Source organism: Elgaria multicarinata, chromosome 21 (assembly GCF_023053635.1).
Source record: "Elgaria multicarinata webbii isolate HBS135686 ecotype San Diego chromosome 21, rElgMul1.1.pri, whole genome shotgun sequence".
Classification (NCBI taxonomy): Eukaryota; Metazoa; Chordata; class Lepidosauria; order Squamata; family Anguidae; genus Elgaria; species Elgaria multicarinata.
In genome coordinates this window covers 9,660,671-9,683,225 of record NC_086191.1, presented here as the reverse complement: position 1 = coordinate 9,683,225, position 22,555 = coordinate 9,660,671, and the positions used below count along the sequence as shown (strand labels likewise).

The window sequence follows — 22,555 nt, the reverse complement described above, 5'->3', positions numbered from 1 at the left end:
TTCCTGATACGTTCGGATGACCACCACCCAACCGTCTGCCAAGGAAGGTTCTGACCCCGTGCAGCTGTGCCTCACTTCAGTCACCGCACCCTTGGGAGTACGTGGAGAAGATGGGAGTTGGCTTCTGCTACCAGGATGCCCTCGGCACCGGGTGTTGTCCAACGACGCGGCTGCTCTGCCCGGTTGGATCAAGCAAATGCAAAGGTCGACTGTTTCCGTGGCCTGTCTCTCCCCATTTTAAAGAGAAGGAAGTCCAAAGGTGTTTCTCACTTCCCCCTTCCTCCCCAATATTTTGGAAGTAGAGATTGCCCCATATAGCTGAGAAGGAGGTGATAGTAGGGTGCAAGACAGGCTCTCCCCTGCCTCAATTCACTCCCCGCCCTGCCCCATGGCAGTATCAAATCGCCCCATCTCAGGATTTCAATTGGTCTTCTTCTCCAGGTATAAAAACGAGGCGAGGAGCTGGAATTAAACATAACAACATAAGAAGAGCCCTGCTGGATCAGACCAAGGGTCCATCTAGTCCAGAACTCTGTTCACACAGTGGCCAGGCAGCTGTTCACCAGGGAACCACAAGCAGGACAGGGGTGCAACAGCACTCTCCTGCCCATGTTCCCCAGCAACTGGTGTAGAGGGGCTTACTGCCTCTGATCCTGAAGGCAGCACATAGCCATCAGAACTAGTGGCCATTGAGAGTCTTCTCCTCCAGAAATTTATCCAACCCCCTTTTCAAGCCATCCAAATTGGTGGCCATCACCACATCTTGTGGTAGCGAATCCCAGAGTTTAACTATGTGCTGTTTGAAGAAGTCTTTCCTTTTATCAGTCCTGGATCTCCCACCAATCAGCTTCCTGGGATGACCTTATTGGGTTCTAGTATTATGGGAAAGGGAGAGAAATGTCACCCTGCCACTTGGCTTGAAAGTGTTTGCAATTAGCCCCACTCTATGTGTCCATCAGGCTCCTCCCCTGAGGACATCATAGACAACCAAGCTTCTCTCCAGGCCCGCCAGGTGTCTTCAGGCTCCGCCCCTGAACTGCTAGGCTCCACCCACCAGAGTTCCTGCCAGTCACTCAATCAGGCTGCAAGAAACCAGAAGAACATGCCAGAGGGGATGCAGCCATCGCTGGGACCAAAGGCGTTAGATTTACAGCAGGACTATTGAAGTTCCCTCAGCTCGAGGGCCGCATTAAATTTCAGAGAAGCTCTCGAGGGCCGCATTCCAGTGGCGGGCGAAGCTGAAGTCAAACAAGGCCAGGGTCAAAATACTGACATATCTTAGCTTACAGCTCTTAATTAAGCCATAGGAGACAGATCTTTCAGAATCTGGGGGAAATGGCACCATCTGGAGGGCCACAGGTTACTCACCTGTGGTATAGAAGACGGAGACAGGCCACGCAGGAAGTAAGGAACCTAGTCTAAAAGTCAATTTAAGAACTCCCCTCCACTCTCAAATTTCCCAGAATGAAGGCTAACAATTGGCCCTGATATTTTATAGTAGCCAACAGCATGGGGTTGGTTGCCCTTGATCACCTGACACCGAAGAACAGGAGAATTCTGGTCCGTGATGTCAACAGCCTTGCTGAAATGGCCCGCAGTTCCCTCTGTGGACCAGCAGGGGCGCAAGGAGTAAGAAATGGCCATTGATGTTTTTTTGTATCACTGCTACCTCCCATTTCTAAAACAATGGCTTAAAAAAAGGTTACCTGTTCAAGCACCTGATAGAACACCAACGAGTCCCTCCAGCATGAATTGAGTGTTGCGAGCCATGCTATTCTGGGGTTGGCATGACTGGTCCGGTCACTGAACGGCAGGGACGCCAACTTTTTAGTAGGTCCTGGCACTGTGGCGTTAAGAGCAATTTGATGCGTGGGAATGAGCAGGCGATGAATGTTTTTCACCAAGCCACAGAGAACTCCGACTGGTCACCTTCACGTATCTCTTGAAGGTGGCATAGAAGCAGTTCGGGTCAAGGTTTTGTGACAGTTGGCCACCATCCCAATAGGGGAGGAATAGATAATGGGCTGTTGATCGTTCCTCATGTTGGGAAGACTTGCACATTTCCCTGCCAAGTTGTGAGTTGGTTGGATGCAAAGTAGACGGGGAAAATAATAGTACAGTCTGTGTACAAGGAGACCTGAAACAGAAGCAGCTGGCAGGGTCCTACAGTAAAACGCAGGACTGACTTCTCAGTGGTGGCCCCCAAGCAGCCTACAGTACTTGCACCCATGAAAATGGGCATTGGTATAAAGTGTTCACTTAAAACGGCATGGGTGGGAAAACCTTTGGGCATTGAAGTTTTGTTGGCCTTCAAGTCCCATCACCACTGACCATTGTCCATACTGGCTGGGGCTAACGGGAGTTGGAGTCCAACATCTGGAAGGCTTGTGGACTTCCGTCCCCACCATGGGACCTTTTCCATCTGTGCCCCAGCCAGGAGGCTGGATTCTTCTAGCGCCCCTCCTGATGACCAATTGGCTGCTGGATCCTGTCCTAGCGTTACCTCGTCGTAAAGGAGGGAACAGCTGGGAAACAGGGATGGTTGGCTGCGGCCGCCAAGCTCCTCCAAGACGCCTGGAGTGAGATCAGAGGAAGCCGCGCGGCGTTTGTACATAAAGGGCCGTGAAATCGACATGCTGCGGCAGGCCGCAGCTCCTACAGCTGCACCCCGCCACCCCCCTCCTGCGCCCCCGGAGCACGGATTAGACGCTTAGGCCGCCACGCTCCGCTGCAGGCGCAACTGATCGGGGGAAGAGCACCGGCTGGCCGAAGAGGCGTCAGCAACTGCATCCAGGGGGCAAAGACAGGGCAGGAGTCTGCCGCAAAGCCCTCGGGCAAGCGAGGCAGAGAATCCAAAGGGAATCCTCCTCTCCAGATAACACGGTGATCAAGATGAGGCAAAATCCGCCAGGATGTTCCCTCTGGTGCAAATCCTCTTTGGAAGGGCCAAACACTCGTTGGAGTTGCACAACAGCATCAGTCACACAGGGCCAAGCACGTTCCCTTGCATAGGCCCATTGAACTGAACAGGGCACCTGGCGCCCCCTAGAGGAGGAGAACGCCCCAGTCCCCATTCTTTCCTGCCGATCTGTTTCCCTTATGGAGATTCGACTCTCTAATCAGGGGTGGATTGAAAGAAGCACACCCACAGCTCTGCACACACCCACAGGCAGACATGCACATTTCTGTGGCGCAGCCCGGTTTGATTTGCAGGGTTCTGCCGGCGGTCACACGGACCCGTACGGTTACGCCACCTGCCACGTTTTACGGCCGGCACTAATTCTCCGGCCTTGATTTGCGGCGGGGGCTCTAATTGCCTCGTTTAGGTGCGGCGATGGCGCAGGGGCCGTTAACGTCAGGCAGAGTTATACCACGCTGCGCCGAAGGAGCTGGGGGCGGCGGCGGCGGGGGCGGGGTGGGATAAATCCAACAAACGTAGACGACGAGGGAGGGGGCGTCACGGTTGTCTGCGGCTAGAGCAGGCGAATGCGGCTGGCGGTGGCTCGCTGCTGCGCCCATTTTGTTTTCTGCGTGGGCGCATTCCAGCCTTCCTCTGCCCCAATCGGCAGACGCGAAGCCCGTAAAGAACAACCCTGGTTCGATATCGTGGGGGAACAACCCTGCGCAAAGAGAGCACCGGTAGAATCAGTGCGCTATTGGCAAAGCAGTTCAGCCAGCTTGGTCACAAGTGGCCAGAAACGGACGATCTGCGCAGAAATATGTCTCGGCAGGATTAAGCAAATATGAACAGTCCGGATCCGAATTCGGCAGCAAGGAAAGCTGAATTCTACTATGCGCCTATGAATGATGCAGACTGAGCATGATCTTTAATAATTCTAGTTTTGCTCACCATGGGAAGGACAGCCTACTTCGGGCCACACAGGGCCTTGTGCCTCCCGTCATTTCGAAATGTCGTTCAGCCCTCCTTAGGGCTTTGGAGTTTTTATCGAGTGTCGCCCATGAATTGTCTTCTCAATGATAAGGACTAGTAACTTGTCCTTTAACGCACACAGCCACAAACGCACCAAATCCGACCGTTCTCAAGGTGCGGAATTCTGCATCCGATTGCCAGGTTTTGTGCCGGAACGCAATGTGGCACAGGTGCCCTTCTAAATGGGGGTTCTGCAAGAGAACCCCCATGGTCAGAAGGGTCCGCCTCCCACTCTGACACCCTTAGGCCTTGCAGCTGGAAAACCTCTTCCAGGAACTTTTGCTACCATGTCGTGTTTCCCCCTGCCCTGGAGAAGCTGGGGTGCTCTGCGCCTGCCACATCCCTCGCCCCACAAGGAGGCCCAGGGAGTGGCGCGATGTGGGGGGGGGGGGAGGCTCAGTTGCCGTTGCCACGGCACCGGCCTCCCCGCCCGGCTTACCGCAGCATCAACACTAATTGCCGGCAGGCGGCCCGTAATTAAAACTTCCATGGTGACATTTCCTGACATCTCAATATCAAACGCTGCAATTAATCTCCACCACCCGGAAGGTCACGGTACCGAATGGTGGCGCGGGTCGGGGTGGGGAGAAGAGAACGGAGGGGTGCAAACTGAGCAGTGAACGACCATAATCCACCTCCTTCTTTACTCCGTATGGAAACCCTCCCCACACCCATTCAGGCTTGGCCATGGGTACCGGCCTTACGAGATGTCTACTTGGGTGTGTGGGCAATGTACTCTAGCAGAGCTCCGTCAAGTTCGCTGCGGGACAGTGGCTGTGGTGGCAGATGTGCCTGTACGCCCAACTTGGTGACACTTGCGAGAAGGTGTCGCTGAAGTTGCCAGTGCGGTCTAGCCCATCTCACCCGGTGCTTGGATCACAGAGGGCCTGGGCCTCGTAACCTTTTCTGATGGCCTTGTAGCCTTTTCTGATGGCGCCGCTAGCTTTTCTGATGGCGCCGCTAGCTTTTCTGATGGCGCCGCTAGCTTTTCTGATGGCGCCGCTAGCTTTTCTGATAAAACCCGCTTAGGTAATAGATTTTATTTCTTTAGGCTACCAAGAGTGGGGTTGTGGGAGAAAGAGAATTTTTAATACATTGGCAGGACTTGTGGATTGCATGAAGGATCCCTTCATCTCAACGGCAGGCCACTCGCGGCCCGCTCGATGTGGTTGGGGACGCAGCTCCTGGCACCCCTTGCAAGCACAGCCAATGGGAAGGGACGATAGGAGTTGCAAGGTGCGCATGTGCGTAACATTCGGAGGATCCACCTGGGAGGGAGGGACCCCTCTGCAGGTCTCTTGCTCTGGGCCCATGGAGACCTAGAAGGGTATGATATGACCGCTGTTGCCCTAGAGTTCCGGGCCCAGCAGTTGTGACGGATTTTCAGCCGCCGCCAAAAGGTACCCATCAGCCACACAGCTCTGCCCTGCACATCCCTGGCTTCCTCTTAGCCACCCCCTCCCAAAAAACCCTCATCCAGTGCTTTGTTTCAAAAGCGGGGAGAGAAAGCAGGGGGCGGACTTTCTGAAACGGTTTTATCGTCCGGCTCAGTCACTGACAATTAGGACAAAAAGAAGAAGAGATATTTAAACAAAAGAAACTGGGAAAACCAGGAGGAAATCGGCGCTACCAAAAGATCTTCACGGAAGACAAAAAACAGCGGCTGTCACTGCCAGTGTTGTTCTCGTCGAGAACAGAACCGGGGGGGGGGGGGGGAGAGGGGTTGTAGGAGGGTGACATGGTCCAGATCTTTGTGGAGGGGGGGAGGTGGAAAGAAGGCAGAGCTCAAGGAAGATATGGAAGAGAGGGGGGGAATCAATGCCCCCTCCTTTAAAGCAGCCAAGTCTGGTGGGTTGGGGACTATGAAGCGGTGTGTGTGTGTGTGTGTGTGTCTCCCCATCTTTGGCATACAAAAAGTCCCGGTAGACAGCTCTCTGAGCCCCTGCCGTACCATTGAAGAGACTTGGTCCCCCGGTCTTCAAACTCAGATCTGCGGAAGGGTTTGGGGGAGGGGGAAGTCCCGGGTCCCCTTTCTGACACCATCAGAAGCAGGTGGTGAGAAGCTGTGGATCTGACATCCTGTGGGAATGGGACACAGAGAAACTCCTGCAGGAAGAGACACAGGGGAAGCGAGAATATGAGAGAGAGAGGGAGGGAGGGAGGGAGGGAGGGAGAGACTGTTAATAGCACGAATTCCTACAAAGGTTGTCACACAGATGAGGGCCAGGATCTCTTCTCAATCATCCCAGAGTGCAGGATATGGAATAATGGGCTCAAGTGACAGGAAGCCAGATTCCGGCTGGACATCAGGAAAAACTTCCTGACTGTTAGAGCAGTACGACAATGAAACCAATGGCCTAGGGAAGTCATGGGCTCTCCCACACAATAGAAGCCTTCAAGAGGCAGCTGGACAGACATCTGTCAGGGATGCTTTAGGGTGGATTCTTGCATTGAGCAGGGGGTCGGACTCGATGGCCTTAGAAGCCCCTTCAAACCCTACTATTCTATTATTCTATGAATCAGAACGTAGGCTGGGACCCCAAACCCTGTTTTCACAACCCCTGGGAACACATGAAGTGACAATCGAAGCAACAAGGACCTCTGAACACGTGAAGGGATCCTCTCCTGGAGTAACAATTGCGATTTGCTCCCCAGGAGGGGTAAACCATCACTTTACATGGAAGTTCTATCGCGTTGCCCAGATGATCACAGATGTGTGCTTCGAATGATATTCAACTTGAAAGCTGGCCACCGCAGAATCCCTACGTATCATCTCTCCCCCCAGCCCCGCCCAGAAAATACACCCCCCCCCCAAATCATATCAATGTACTGCCCTTTACTGACACGGAGAGCATCTCCCCCTCATAGACTTTCATATTGGCTTCTGACATTTTCATGGTCCTTTTATTTGATTTAGATCTGCCTCAATAGATGATCTGATTTGTTCTGTAATTTTCTGCTTTGTCCCTCTCTCTTTCTCTTTCTCTCTCCCCTGAATGCCCTTTCACCGGTAGCCCTTGTAGTTTGCTGTTGTAGTTTCATGATTGGTTTTAAGCTTCTTTATTGTCCACTCTATTTCCAACGTCAGGCTGCAAGTGCCGAACTTTAAGTTAGCCCTAACGGCATCATCCACGCAAAAGAGGGAGGTTTGTGGTAGTACAAAAAAAAAATCGTAGGGGAACAGAAAATGAGAACTGAGTATGCTCAGTGGCCAGAGAGTGCCAACGGACCATTGGCAAAATGAAAACCAGGGGGGCAAGAAATATACTAAAAGCGGTCATGGCTGGCTGGCACCCTGAACATTCTGTGCTGCAACATTTTGTTGCAGGTCCCACTTGTTGTAGTAATGGCATGTTGCTTTGAAGGAGAATTCCTCGTCCATTGATTTTGAAAAAAACCCAACCCAATTCATTAACTACAGCTTGAGTACTCAGCAGTCACTAACACACAAGAGTGACCACTTCTTCTACTTCTACCTCATCTGCTTCTACCTCATTTTAGTTTAACCAAAAGAGAGAACAGGAGCAAAAGAAACATTTCAAATCCACATGGACTAGGGCCTTTGTTTGAAACAAAAGCGAAGATGCTCAAATAAATTAGTTCTGTGGCCAGTGCCCATTGGATACAGGGGGTTCCCTTCGTAAGGAGAAAGATCCTAGTGATAAGTGCTGTTCATCAGATGCAGAACTAGTTCCCTTAAGCACCTTAGCTTTAATTGCAAACAAAGATTCTAATCGTTATTGAAGCAGGGGGTTGGACTACATGATCCCCATGGGACCCATCCAACTCTATAACCCTGAAATTTGTCCCCTCTGGCCCACCCATCCCTCGTCAAGACTTACCTCCCAGTCAAGGTTTTCCTGTTGCCTTGACAAGTCCCAGACAGAGATGGCGCTGGAGAGTCCTGAGGGTCCGCAGGAGGCGTCCCGCCCCTTTGGCTTGGTTTATTTGGCGTCCGTGAGCTCAGTCCGTTTCCGAGGCTAAGCCAGGGCCCAGCTGAGGAGCGGCAGCGGGCACGTCACCTCCAAGTCCTAAAGTGCCAAGTGAGGAATCCAGTATCTTGTGCGAGTGGGTAGGAGGAGGGCGGCGGGAACGTATGGCCAGCACGCCCTGCCCCAGCCTGGAGGAGCCTCTGCCCTCCCTCCCTCCCTGAGGTCAGAGCTGCAGGAAGGGTAAGAGGACGAGGACGAGGCAGGCACAGCTGCTCCAGGAAAGGGCAGAGCTGCGTCCGGGCGCTACAACAGCATCTGTGCAGAGAGAGGGAGAAAAGGAAGGTGGATATCAATTGAAAAGTGGAGGGCCTCCTCCGAAATCAGAGGGAGAGGGTTACACATTCAAAACTGGTCTGAAACTGGATTAGTGACGGCAGCTTTTCCTGAAGCCCCACAGGAGGAAGTTGGTTCAAAGGAGCCACTTCTCTACAGGATCATCAAAGTACAAGTTGTGGTGTTACACCCCACAAGTCAATTCCAAATATATGTCTGCAGTTTGTAAGTCTGTGGTTTGTAGAATGTTGGCCTGAGTGGGCGGAGTTAGAATGTCTTGGGAAGGGGAGGAGTGATATATAAGGGAATGACTGGGGGGATTGTGGGGGACTTTTTAGGTACTCTTAGAGTCTGTAGTGCTCTCTGTGTTTATGGTACTTAAGTTCTGGGAAATTTGAGAGTCAGTGTAGTGAGTGGTGTCTTTAGAGTGCGGTGTACACGTAGTGGATGTATATCAATCAATACTGATAATAAAGAAAGTTCAAGAGTGATTGTGTGAGAAAAAGGAAAGCGCGTATGTGAATGAGTGACAGGATTGTATGAAAGGTTTCAAAAAGGTTTTTAAATGTTGTTAGTTGAAACAAAGCTTGTGAACTTTTAAAAATAAATTTTGATTGTTCTGTTTTTAAACTACCACAAAAATCCCATGTGTCTGTTTGGCATTTATCATCTTAAGTTTACACATTTAACACCCACTCTGACAATCATTCACCTAAGCAGATATAACTCACAGTGTTTTATTTCATATATTAAAATCCTTCTCCAATTTAATCCCCTTTCTCCACATAGTTTGGAGGAAGGTGGTTTTTATCCCTTGCCTCAGGCGTATCAAGCGGTGGTGCTTGGCTTGAGCAGGGAGTAGCCTCGGCCGGGTCTGGTGTTCAGAGCCTGTGTCGTGGCACAAGTACGCAAGACAGGGGTGCAAGCATGGGGGTCAAACCCGGACCTTCATAGGTCCTGATTTGGTCCTCCAGGGTTTGCCAGAAGACCTCCAAAGACCTCCTTCCTCTGGCTCCAACCCCTTTCCCCCTGCAAGCATCAGTCTTTGGCGGGGAGGGGGTTTCCTGCTTTTGTGCATTTTTTTCTTTTCCCCCATTCTGAAATGCTGAATTGCCTCTCCTAAAGCGGAGTTCCTGCAAATACGCCAAAGCTCAATATGCAGGTATGGTTGGGTTTTGGCCCCACCCCGTTTGCCTTCGGCTCCGCCCACCACTGGAATGTGCCCGCCCCCACGCAGCCTCTCCAAAATGGAATTCAGCCCTCGGGCTGAAAGAGGCTCTACCCTTCTGACGCAAGAAGAACCCTGCCAAATCAGGTTAAGGGGCCATCTAGTCCAAGCTGGCATTTAAACCTTCACCATGGGCGAACTTGAATCTCTTGGAGGCGAGTAAGCAAGATGGTGGCACCAGAGGAATGCAGTGCCCTGTTCCTCTGCAGCCAGCACAACAGCCTTGGTGAAGTTCCTTCCATTCTCTACGATAAGCAGCTGTGTTGCCCCTCCCTCCCCCCAAAAACCACCTCACCCTCTGAGCCGCCTCTCCCGCGCGGTTGCGATTTGGGACCCTCCGTCACAGGTTCTGTGGCTAGAAGCAAAAACAGTTGGGTCAGTCTAGGAGGCGAGGACAGGGTGCCCCTTTCCCCACCCATTCCACCTCCAACAATATACCCAGGGGGATGGGAAACCAGATGTTGTTGGACTCCAACCCCAATCATCCCCACCACTGGTCATGCTGGCTGGGGCTGATGGGAGTTGAGAGCTCTACAAGCACCAGAGAGCCACAAATTCCCTACTCCAGAAATAGTTCCCAACCCCGATATAAAGCCTGCCCCCACCCCAGGTGTACACACACACACACACACAGGCCTCTGCTAAGACAGTCAGGCATCGTTATCATGAATGGGCTTGTTATTTCGGGCTTAATTTGAATCAGGCCTCCAGGCCGAGCTCCAGAACGGGTGTGATTTATTTATTAGCACCTGCTCTTCAAAGTTTGAACTCGGGGGTCTTCCCGAGAGATCCTTTGAACTGGAGACGCCGGGAATCGAACCTGGGACCTTCGGCACGCAAAGCCCTGAGTCATGGGGCGGGGCTCCTCGGCTGTTAACAGGCCCCCCGCAGGACGCGGTGCTGTGGGCAAGGGAAAGGCCTTGAATCCAGGCCATTTGGATCGCCCGAGTGCAAGCCAACTCGGATCATCGGGTTTGTTTGGGAAGCAATTGCTCTAGCGCTGTCCAGGGTACTCGTGGAGAGGCAGAGGGAGGTGACCCAACTCCACTGGCTAAACACCCGTCCGCACCCGTCAAACGGACTTACTTGTCGCCTTGCAGCAGACAGACACCTGCAGTTTCAGGCAGCGGCTGGGACTCTCCGCGGCAGGGACAGCTGGTGGAGAAAAAGACCAAGAGGGAGGGTGTTGAAAAGACAAGTGGCCAGACTATAAAGAGGGGGAACCCAAATCCTGGTTATTATCATGGTTCTCTTTCAAGCAGGCCTATGAGGTTTGATCAGTAGGTTAATCAACTCAAATTTTAGATTAATCCACTAAAACGTCCGACCAGTGCATGGGCCGAATTCCATTTTCAGGAATCCCTCAGGGACTGCATCCCAGCAGTGGTGGGAGGACCCAAAGACAAAGGGAGCAGGTTTAAAATATCAGCATCTTTTAGTTCAAAGCTCTTACTACCAGTAACTAAAGTCTTAGGGGAGGAATTTCAACCTTTTAGAATGGGCGGGGGGGCACGGTAACGGCACCAAAGCAGGCAAACCAGTAAATGGGGGAAACAGGTGCGCTAGAGGAAGGGGCGAGACCATTTGGATAACCCCAAAGGGAAAGACTGGGAGCTCAGGTAGGCTGTATTTGGGCCCAGGGCCTGTGTTTCTACACCACTGATCAAAATCCTCCTCGCCCAGGCATGCTAAGGTACACATAAGTTTCCCTCGAGGAGGGTTAGGAAAAAGGCATGTGGGAAGGCATTTAAATGTCTCCTTCTCAAAGACTTCCAGGCAAAATTGCAGTGATATCCCAGCTGTTTCTGAGCTACAAGTAGATCTGATCTAAGGCGGAGCTAAAATGGACCCCTGCCGCCATTTTGTCACCCCATTTGTGGGCAGTGAGAGCAGGAAGCGGAGAGAAGCGAAGGCGGAGGGGTGCAAAACTCGCCAACGCTTCTCCCGGCTTGCCAATGTCATTGGCCGCCATGTTGCATCCCCCATAATACCCCCCCAGTACGACACCCTTGATCCAAGGAGCATTCTGGGTAGAAAATGGCACATGCACAATAGTCTAAAAAGAAAGATGCCGTTGGCCATGGGAGCTGCCACAGGAATGCCCCTTGACCAAATATTATTATGGGGCATTCTGAGAGTTAAATATGGCAGCTTGCAGTAGCAAGGGAGATCCGGAAGCACGGCAAATCCCCACGCCATCCCGGTGCCCTTGAAATACAAAAGAGAAAAGGTGGTTTCTCCCTTCCTTTCATCGGGCACCCTCTACAAACCCAGGCTGAACTTAAATTCGGAAGTGCGGCCTGGCTATCCACTCCACATCGTAGAACCTCTGCATCTTGGGTACAACTTGGAAGAAAAAATTGTTCCATCCGCTAAAAGCCCTACTCACAAATATAGTAGTAATCATGTCCCGGTTGGAACTCGAAGCCCAGTGAGAAGGGGGTGAACCTCTGGATTTTCTCCGAGAAGCGGACAGGCCCGTAAGGTGCGTACGGGCGGTTGCACTCCCAGCGTTTGAAAGCGCCTTTCGTTTCGTAACAGCCCCGGTAACCTTCGATATCAACCATGAGGAGAGTGAAGATCTCTGGCCCTCCAACGGCCACGGGCTGGTCATAGTGCGGGCAGTAGATATCCAAATAATCGTTGATGGAGACCTGAACGCCGTAGTCTTCGTCGAAGAATCTGTAAACAGAGGAGGAGACGGGTCGCCATCTAATCGATTCCCACCGGATCAATTAATCCAAAAACTTGATGTGCAAAAGATGAGATTTTTAGGCGTGCCGATTTTGCTGCGCTGTTCTACACGGTGCACACCCCAGAGCATAAAATCCGGATTCTGTTGTTGAAATGATTTTATATATGTTTTGTTTTTGTTTTTTGAAGAAAGCAAATGCCTGGAAACTTCATTTCAGTGCAAATTATGTATGGGCAGGAAGGTGCTCTAAGGGGAGACGTGATGGAGGTGTACAAAATCATGCCTGGTGTGGAGAAAGTGGAGAGGGAGACGTTTCCCCTCCTCTCTCATAAGACTAGAACTCAAAAGGGTCACTCCATGAAGGTGAGCGGTGGGAGATTCGGGGCAATGGAATTCGCTTCCGCAAGAGGTAGTGATGGCCACCAATTTGGATGGCTTTGGAAGGGAATTGGACAACCATCTGTCAGGTTAGGGTGGATTCCTGCATTGAGCTGGGGGTTGGACTCGATGGCTTTATAGGCCCCTTCCAACTCTACTATTCTATGATTCTATGAAATTCATGGAGGAGAAGGCTATCAAGGGCTACTAGTTCTGGCGGCTCTGGCTACCTCCAGGACCAGACGAGGACGCTGTTGCATTCATGCCTTGGTTATAGGTCTCACGTCAACAGCTTGCTGGCCACCGTGTGGACAGAATGCTGGACTAGATGGACCCTTGGTCTGATCCAGCAGGCCTCTTCTGATGCTTTGATGACATTTGGGTGATGGACCAGGCCCTCCGTGGGCGAGACCAAATCCTGTCCCTTCCTATTTTAGCCTTTCCCTGTATGGAGAGAGGTACAGAGTTCCATCTCTTCCTGCGAGGAGAAAAGGACCCGGACAGCATCGGGAGGAGGAATTGCTCTTCCCAGTGCTTGCCATGTTCCCAACCACCCGTGTACCTCTGTTAAATTTGTTGTACTCCAAGACCTGCTCCTGAAGGAACCCAAGGAGGCTCCACAGGCCAGTCAACCCCCTCCTCAAGGCTGGATGCAGCTACAGCAACTCTGACAAATGGATGACAACTTTCTCTGAAAACGGACAATTCACCCAGCAGCCAATCCACTTCACACACATACATACACACACACACACACACACAATACAGAAGTGTGGTGGAATTACCTCCCACCTTTCAGCAGACCCTGACTGTACAGCAGTCACTCGCAAGGGGGGCGGCAAGCACCCTCCTCAGAGGTCAAGTCGTTCTGCTGCCCTCAGCATGACTGAACGTGCCAACCAGAGATGAGAAAAAAGAGTTACCTGCCCCAGGGGAGGCTGACTGGAAGCAGCCTAGGTCAGATCAGTAACTCATATAGGGATGTGGTGGGCACCCTCTTTTTGCGGAAGCACGCTTAGATTCCCATGGGAGCCTTGCATTACCTTTAATTAACTTCTTCCTTGTGGGATGCCACTGCGTCCCGACCCACAACTTATCCTGTTGCACGCCCTTAGCACGCCCTTTTCTTTTACCACCTTCCTTATTTCCATCGTGGCCTCGGCCTTTCAGGTTTTGTTTTATTTATTTATTTGGGTTTTTAATCTGCTTGCAGGAAAAGCCACCAAGAAATGAACAAAAACCACCTGCATCCAGCAGTCCTGAAGACGTCAACACACACACACCCCTTTACTTCCTCGAGGGCTTCTGCTCGTTGTAGTCTAGTCTCCACATTTTGGGATGACCACAGAGAAAAACCCTCTCTCCAGAAGCCCCCCACATGCAGATACACAAAAGAGGAGGGGTGCAGACACCCCTGGGCTTCCAGTGCTTTCCCACCGACTGTGCCAATCCAGCTGTCCGGCTCTCCTAAACAAGCAGACGTCAGCTCCGATTAATTCAAGTGGCTGGAGGTAAAAAGGGTCAGCGGGGGAGCTCCCAGGGTTACGGGCCGACAGCCCAGCCCCGAGACAAAAGCCCCAGCGTCTGAAGGCTCTGCTCGCGCTCCCCCACAACTGAGTGTGATGCATCGTCGGGGAATGTGGTTGCCACCGGGCCGGGCGTCCCAAAATCCCATGCATCGAGGGCACTGCCACTCGCAAGCACCCTCAGGTAGGGACAGGGTACCAGCAACCTAGGGTAGTACAGCAGACGTGGGCTTGATACCTCATTCGCAGACAGCATGTGGGAAGGGAGGCGCGGGGAGAGTCATGATGTCTGCCAAGCTCATGAGTCCCAAGGGAAGCAAGCATCAGCACTCGAACTCGCAGCAGAGCATGAACTTGGGACCAAAGGGCCGACGAGTGAAGGTAAAGGGTGGGGTTTTTTGCTGCTGTCGGGCAGGAGCAGACCACAGGAATAGTTCAGAGCGGCTCATGCAATTCTCCCTGACCCCTAATTCTGCCTATAAATGTTTCTGGGGCACACTCACACATCAAGCCATCTCAGGGGAGGCCCAGCGTCAAGCTTACCACATTCCAGGGGGGCGTCGAAGGCCCCATCACCCCAATACAACCCGCTACTGCTGCCCGTCCTGGGCACCCCTTTGAAATGACTTTTCTTTCTTTCTTTCTTTCTTTCTTTCTTTCTTTTTAAAAAAGACAGTCTCTCAATTCATGCAAAGCCAAGATTGACCCAGTAGTGGATTTGGCCAGCACTCCACATGGACCAAGCATCACAGAATCCGTTGCGACACATAGGTTTTTTTCCCCCATGGCAGATGCTCAGAGGAATTCCTCTGAAGAGTCACCATGAAAAGTGACTCCTCTAATAGTGGCAAAAAAGTTCAAAAGCCACCCTGCTATGGCCCACGAACGCTCCCTTGTGACATTGCAGCCAGCAATTGGAATTTCTCTGTAGAGCGCATCAAAGCCCAGCAGCGCATGGTCAACCCTGTTTATGCTCACTTGGAAGTAAGTCCTGCTAACTTCACAACAGTCTCCTACTCCCAGGGAAGCATGCACTCTACTCCCAGGAAAGCAACATGCAGCTTGCAGACTGTATACACCCCCCCTGGCCTTTGACCTTAGTGGGCAGAGACAGGATGGTGTATTGATTACAGCAAAGGAGGGCATACTTCAGGATTATAGGATCTACTTCATTTATTTACTAGATCCCAAAGATACATCAGCTGGAGCTAAAAGCATCTCTTAAGTTATTCGCCTGGAATGGATGATTGCTCACCAGAGGTGAGTAGGTGAGAGGCCATACGAGTCTGCTCGGAATTCAAGACACTTCGAACACTTGGAATTCAAGAATTCAGAGCCCAGGAATTTGTTTGGAGTGCCAGAATTGAATGGAGCTCACACGAAAATCAACTGCTGGTTTTCCCTTCAAGCTTTCTTCAACAAACGAACTGGAAAATGCAAGGCTCTCGAATAAGCTTTAGAAGTTGAGTGATTGTTTTTAAAAGGTTCCCTGTCAATCGTCCCAGGGCCCATTGCAAACATTAGCCAGCGAAGCCTGGAAGGCAGAAGTAACTTGACTTCTTATTCCTGATTGGACAGAACATGACCTCAATAGGTTTGTCCTCATTGTCCATGACTAAAACCAGACTCACCTACTCACCTCTGGTGAGCAATCATCAATTCCAGGCAAACAACGTAGGGACGATTTTGTCAACTGGACGCAAATGGATTCTCTCCCCCATCTCCAACCAAGGTTTTAATGTATCCAAAATCACCTGTATTTGTCAGAAAATTGGGGAGGAGGCCTAATTCTGAGGGCAAGGGTAATTAAAGGAGTCGAGAGACCACAAAGAAAAATAAGAGAAATGTGAAAATCCAGGAATTACTTCTCGTAATGTGCTATCTGGAGGTGCTGGGACTGTATTTTCCCTCCCGATACAAAATACTGTGGATCAGGTAAACAGAGAACGCCGCACAGCGCGCAAGAGAAGGACACCTCTGATGCGCAGACAATGAGCAGCCGATTCTGCAAAATAGAAAAAGGAAAAAAAGAACCGGGACCAGACGGATGTGGCCCACAGTCAGGGTGGATAGGATAAAGAGCCTTAGAAAGGCAAGGATCGCAGCTTATTAATTAGCAACCTCGATGACCTATTTTGCTGTTGTGAAGATCAATCAGATAAGATATGGCTTCCGGTCCTAAGGTGGAGGGGTGTGATGCAGCAGGCACATGGATCGCCTGTTGTCACTTTTAACACTGCAATGGGATGATTCTGAATCTGATTGGAGCAGCGGTGGCGGGGAGGGGCTGCTTAACCCCTCGCCTACGGACCATTTTCCTGCTTAAAAAAACCCAACCCCCTCCCCAAAACTGTTTTTCGCTCTGTGGAGAAAAGATACACAGCGTCAGTATCTAACTTGTCCCGATCATGAACTAAGAACATTAAGTAAACAGGGTTCAAGGAGGACAAACTTCACCTGGTCAAATATTTATATACAGAGATTTTAAAGTCAACACAATCTTTGTTGTATACGATTAGCTGGCTGAAATAAAAGCACCCCCAGACATACAAAACAAGGGGGGGTGTGGGGGGGGTGCGAGTGTGTACTGCAACCTTACTAACACAGCACTGGTGTATTTCTAACTGGAACGTGCACATTTTGAGCAGGATTTGCCGCTGATCACATTTGGTGCTGAGATTCAATCAAGCCAAATTCTCACGTATGCAAACTATCCCCCCAATTCTAGCTGTTTGAACCTTGTTTGGGTTGTTTAATGGGCAGAGCAATGTACTCTGTGCATGATCCAGAGCACGCTCTCTAACATTTCCCCAGGAGTTCAATGACTTGGGATATGGCTACTTTGGGCAGGCATTAAACATCTCCCACCACCTGGTTAACACCGCCTGTAAATTAAATCCACTTAAAAAAGAATGTTTTTAACTACTTAAAATGTTCTTTTAAAAAAAAATTCTCAATGACTAAACAGAGAAGCACGCAAGGCACAGATTAAAAGCCGAGCCAAGGCTGTGGATTTTGCAACAGGGGTACGAAGTCCAAAACCGGACAAATAATAGGCCCTATTTAAATGGACATGAGAACAGATTTTGCAAAAACAACTTGGGCCATTTGCTTTTTGCCCACAATCCTCAACCTAGCAGCCGTGACATTCACTCCTTGCCTAAAAAAATAAAGATGTGTGTGTGTGTATGCAAAAGCAGACTCCAATGGCCACTTTTTTTTTCCTATGGTCTTTTTTTTGTTTAGAACATAAGAGCTATTCTAGATCAAACCAAGAGTCCATCTCATCCAGCATTCTGTTCACACAGAGGCCGACCAGCTAACAGTGAGAAACCCCTAAGCAAGGTCTGAGTACAGCAGCACCCTCCTGCCCATGTTCCTCAGCAACTGGTGCACATAGGCACACTGCCTCTGATACTGGAGGTACCATAGAGCCATCAGGACTCGGGAGCCTTTGCTAGCCTTCTCCTCCCGGAATTGGTCCAACTCCCATTTAAAACCGCCCACACTGGTAACCATCTCTACATTCCATAGTGCCCTGTGTGAAGAAGTCCTTCTTTTTATCCTCCCTGAAATTCTCACCAATCAGCTTCAAGGCATGACCCCTTTGGGTTCTAGTATTATGGGACAGGGAGAAAAATGTCTCCCCATTCTCCACACCAGGCATCGTTTTGTATGTCTCCCCTCACTTGCCTTTTTTCTAAGCTAAACAACTCCCCTGGGTAATTCTATTTGTTTGCAACCTTATTTATTTATTGCAGTTCGGTACCACCCAAGAAGCTCTGTGGGTGATTTACCAGAAACTGACGAAGATTTCTGGAGGATTCAAAAGTATGCACACTATTTCTGCAACCTTTGAGTTGTCCTAATAAGGATTTTGGCCTTTTTCTTATGTCTAACAGGACTACCTTTGCTTTCAGAGAGCCTATGTGTGCGGGCATACATTCATGTATGGGCTTCAAAGAGTCAAAGTATGTGCCTGTGAGCATAGATGCACATGTCTGCGGTATGTGCTTCCAAAGGAGGGTGTTTTTATGCTGCACACCTGAAAGGGAGTGTGTGGGGGTGGTTGGAAGATGCATGGTGTGTTTGGAAGAGACTTGCAGTGCTAACTTTTTTCAGTCCTCCTGAGCAGAAAAGAACAGGCCAGAGTGGCAGAAACCTCCAAAACCTTACACAACACACCAAGCGACTACGGGATAACTGCATTCTGTCCTCTCGGCACAGGAACAAAAGAGAGAAGCATACAGGAGCGAATCCTTTCAACAATAAAATTCCCAGCAGTAAAGCTCTGCTTGAAAGATGAAGATATACTAACAAAGTGGTACGGACAGCCAGAGGAGAAACAGGAGACGGAGGTAGCGTGGATCTCAATTCGAAAGAAAGGGACAACTTTCTCCCCAAACACACATATGCTTCTTTGCAGAAGCTGCTTGCAAAATTATAAATTCATATTCTCTCTCTCTCTCTCTCTCATCATTTTAAATCAAAAGCTTATAATATAAGGAAACACATGCCTTAAAAAAACAAAACAAAACATCCAAAGCAAAAAAAGAAAACTTCCACCAATGAATTTAATAACAATAACAACAACAATATTGGGATATTATTATCTTGGTAGAAAAGTGAGGAAGAAATCAAATCAGTAAAAATTATCAGCTTTCCCCAACGTGGTATCTTCTAAATGTGTTGCACCTCGAGAGCACAAAGTTGAGGAAGGGAGGTTGTCATAATCAAGCGAAGTTTTCAAAAACTTTTGCTGTACTCTGCCTTCTGTCTCTTAACCTCATAATCTCAGCTGGGATAACTACACACAGATTTAGTTCTCTCCAGTTCGGATTTTAAATTAAAATATATACCTCCTGTCGCCACTTATTCCAGTGGAGGCAAAATGAATTTAAACAGGGCTGATTTTGACTAAATAGGTTGTGGAAAGGGACTGTTTTAGTCTAAGAGTTCGTAGTAGAGATATATTTGATTTAAAACCTAAACTGGGAAGATCTAAAACTGCACGCAGTCGTCCCACTGAGCACAACATTAACTTTTCCCAAATCCCCACATGTTGGATTGTAACAAGGGAAGGTTACATGGGATGTTCAACATCAACAAGATTTAGGCTGCAATCCTATATACACTTACCTGGGGGGGAAATCCCAATAAACTGTAGGGGTTTAGTTCTGAGTAGATATGTACAGAATTACACTGGGAGCCAATTTTTTAATTATTATATTTTGTATTGCACCTTTCCTCCTCTCAAGGCTGCCACGACCCTCCTCCTCCTCTCCATCTTATCCTCACCACAGCCCTGTGAGGTAAGTTAGGCTGAGAGTCAATGACTGGCCCAAAGCCACCCATTGAGCATCTGGGCTGAGTGGAGACTTGAACCCAGACCTTTTGAGTCCAACACTCTAACCGCTACATTATGCACATGTAGTTGCTTTTTTACCGTGTCTATCAAACATTAACATTCAAAACCTTTGGATTCCTAAGAATATAAAACGACTTCTGCTGGTCGGATCAAAGATCCATGTAGTCCAGCCACCTGCTTCCAACAGGGGACAGCCAAAGCTCACAACACACGGCATTCTTGTAGTTTATTTGCCCTCATCCCAACGTGAAGGCTCTATTAAGCTACCACGGCAAACAGCCGTTCTGATCTTTGAATGTGTGCGAATATTCGTTCAAGAGTTCTTAGGCTGTTTCTGTTAAAACAACTACTGCTCAGACTCATTTTCACAGGGACCCTACACCTGTGCTGTCCTCTTTTTTCTTTTGTTCTTTTTTTAGAAAGAGTTTTATACCAAAGGGCTATACTGCTCCAGACTGTAGGATGTGGGGAGCTCACCTATCAGCACCAAAAAAAACCTCAAATCCCTGCATCTAAAACATGATCACCTCAGGGAAAGGACTAGGTTAGACCCTATCTCCCTGGCGTACTGAATTTCTAGGTGCAGGGAATATTTGCTTTGTGTATTGAAGAGCGTTCAGCCGCATCAACCTGCACCCTCAGAGTGAAGTGGTACTCAGGTTAAAACACACAGACACTTTTCTACTGTGAGGACCAGGCCTTAAAGGGTGGAGGAGGAAGGAGGAGGCCTGGATTCCACAAGATGAACCAGCTGGCATGGAGAGACCGTCTCTTGTCCACCACGTCCAGCGCGCTCAACACACCCTGCCATCTTTTATCGGGATTTATAATTCACGTTGGGCCGCCAGCCAACTCCCTTCATGGCACTCCCAAGTCGGCTTTGGCTAGGCCGGAGACCCAAGCGCCAGTTAACCCCACGCTCCCACACTGAGTGAAGCAAAACAAGCTGGAATGTTCCCCAGTAATTTGTGTCTCCCCCCCCCCCTCATTCCCTGCAGACTCGCCCGGACTCGCCCCCCGGGTGGGCCCCACCAGGAAGGAAAAGAGAGTAAACTTGCAGCAGAAACAACAAAACAAAAATCCAGATTACATCGGAGAACCAAGTTCTCACCCCCGCCAACCAGGCATCGCGCTGGGCACAGTGCCACGAGCGGAGGAAGGCCACGGCACCCAGACTTGTACAAACAGGGCAGACATCCGTGCGGGTCCGAAATCGTGAACCCCGCCCCCCTTCCCCCATGCCAGAGCCTTACCCTGGGGCTCGTGCCGATTCATTGACCCTAGCCCCTGACCAGGTGCAGAATGCTTTCCCATACCACTTGCAAAGAATCCCCCCCCCCCGCCACATATCAAACAGGCAAGGGCTCCCAGAAATATTAAGAAAAATCAAGCACAGCACGGGACGCACGGCAAGCTAGTGACATCAAGCCAACTTTTACATTTAGCTTTTAGCTCTTCAGGCCCGAAATAACCGGGTACCCTTTCGTTTGCGGTGTTGAAAGTCGGGGTTTGTCCCCTTTCAGGGTGATCGTAGTAGACTTTCCGCCTGCCTCTCAAGGCAGCCGGTGCGTGGGCCTTCAAATTACCTGTGCCAAGGGAAGCACCAACTGATCTAGCAAATCGAGGTTGGCATGGCAGAATACCTTTGCTGTGCCAGGAAGGTGCCATTAAGAAACAGAGAAAGTTTCTCCAAAAGAACCCATTTTCCGGGTTGGGGGGGGGAGAGAGAGAGAGAGGATTCGATCCACATCTGTGGGCATTAAACAAAAACAAAGCCAAAAGAGATGGCTAAAGCAAGCAGGGACAAGTTGCCAAGCTGGCAGCGATCATGGGCACAAGACCAGGCAAGACTCTCCAAACACACACATAGAGCGAAGCTGTGGAAAGCCCAAGGTCCTGCGGCCAGCCAAATTTACCAAATCGGTCCCGAAAAAAATCCCAGCGGCCCAGCCTTGATCCAGGTAAGTAAGGTGGCCTAACCCGCTCCTGTCCCCCTGGATATTCAATTTTGAGCAGGTTGTGTGTTGGGGAGGGGGGGCATGAATTGGGGAACACGCCCCCCACAGGCTGCCGAGGTCGACAAGGGAGGGGGGTGAGGAGAGAAGCTGGGTTTTAATGGAGGAAGGCGGCACCTGGCTGGGAGGCTTCTAGACAAAGGAGATGCTGAGCGCGCAACATGGAACCGGGTTGGGAAGAGAGGGGGCGACGGAGCGAAGAGGGAGAGACAGACCCCCCAAACCCCTCCCCCCACTTTAACCAGATCCTGCCCGGGAATTTTTTAATTATTTTTTTTAAAAAAGCCATTTTATTTTAGAAGGAGCCTCAGGCCTGGGAAGGGGAGGCCATCCAAGATTTGGGGTGGAACCCCCTCCCTCCCCCCCCCAAAAAGGGAGCAATTGGAGCACCAGGCACACTTTTCGGACTCAAAGGGAAAGTAAAGGGTCTCGCCGTCCAACAAACCGCGCGCAAGAATGTGTGTGCGTGGGGGGGGGGGAATTTGGGGTTCTAGAGGGGGGAGGAAAAATCAAAGCGTCCCCCCCAGGGGCCTGGAGATGGCTGGGAGGCTCTCTTTGAAGGAGAGGGTCGCGATCGCGCGATCGCGAAGAGATCCGCTTGAATCCTGGAGGGGGACATGCAGGAATCCATGCCCCCCCCAGTAAAAAAAAATCATATATATCCTTTTTGGGAGTTTGTACCTGTGGTTGCTGCTGTTCCAGTAGACGGCGTGGCGAAGGCCGCGCACCTGCTGGCAGAGGAGGGCCCCCCAAAACGTCAGCAGCCCCCAGGGGAGCGCCCCAGCCGGGCGCATCGCTCTGCCGCCTTCTCCAGGGGAGCCCGATCGCCCAAAAGCGCCCTCGCTCGGCCCGGGCCAGCGGGGAAGGGGGAGGGAGGCGGCAGCCACGCCCCCCTTCGCCACCAGCTCCAACTTTCGGCCAATCAGAGGGCCGGAACTCTGCAAAAAGTAGCGACTTCGCTAAAAGAAGGGAAGTGGGAGGGGGAAGCAGAAAGTTTGGGGTTAACCCTTGCAGTGCCGCTCGGCTTCCATTCATTCATTCTTTTCCGCTCTGCTTTGCTTTTTTTCTCTTATCTTTCCTTTCTCTGTCTTCTTCCTTTCTTTGTTTCTCCCTGTTCTTTTAAGCATAAGGTGTGTGTGTGTTTTTTAA

General features: G+C 50.4%; 1 protein-coding gene across 1 annotated transcript; it reads right to left on the bottom strand.

Moving 5' to 3' along the window:
- Positions 1-4,930: 4,930 nt before the first annotated feature.
- Positions 4,931-22,253, bottom strand: EFNA4 (ephrin A4). Its single transcript, XM_063145955.1, has 6 exons — positions 22,088-22,253; positions 11,814-12,106; positions 10,511-10,579; positions 9,720-9,779; positions 7,774-8,178; positions 4,931-6,037 (listed from the first exon to the last, which is right to left on the bottom strand). Exons 1-5 carry the CDS (start codon positions 22,198-22,200, stop codon positions 8,087-8,089), a joined length of 627 nt encoding a protein of 208 aa, XP_063002025.1. The 5' UTR covers positions 22,201-22,253; the 3' UTR covers positions 4,931-6,037; positions 7,774-8,086.
- Between the last annotated feature and the right edge of the window lie 302 nt (positions 22,254-22,555).

What these genes read in the sequence shown, in the direction of transcription:
- EFNA4 (XM_063145955.1), bottom strand. Translation starts at nt 22,200, where the DNA reads ATGCGCCCGGCTGGGGCGCTCCCCTGGGGGCTGCTGACGTTTTGGGGG. An exon ending in TGTCTGCTGCAAGGCGACAA is followed by an intron (nt 9,780 to 10,510) that starts GTAAGTCCGTTT and finishes TTTTGCTTCTAG; the next exon opens with CCACAGAACCTGTGACGGAG. An exon ending in CGGGAGAGGCGGCTCAGAGG is followed by an intron (nt 8,179 to 9,719) that starts GTGAGGTGGTTT and finishes CTCTCTGCACAG; the next exon opens with ATGCTGTTGTAGCGCCCGGA.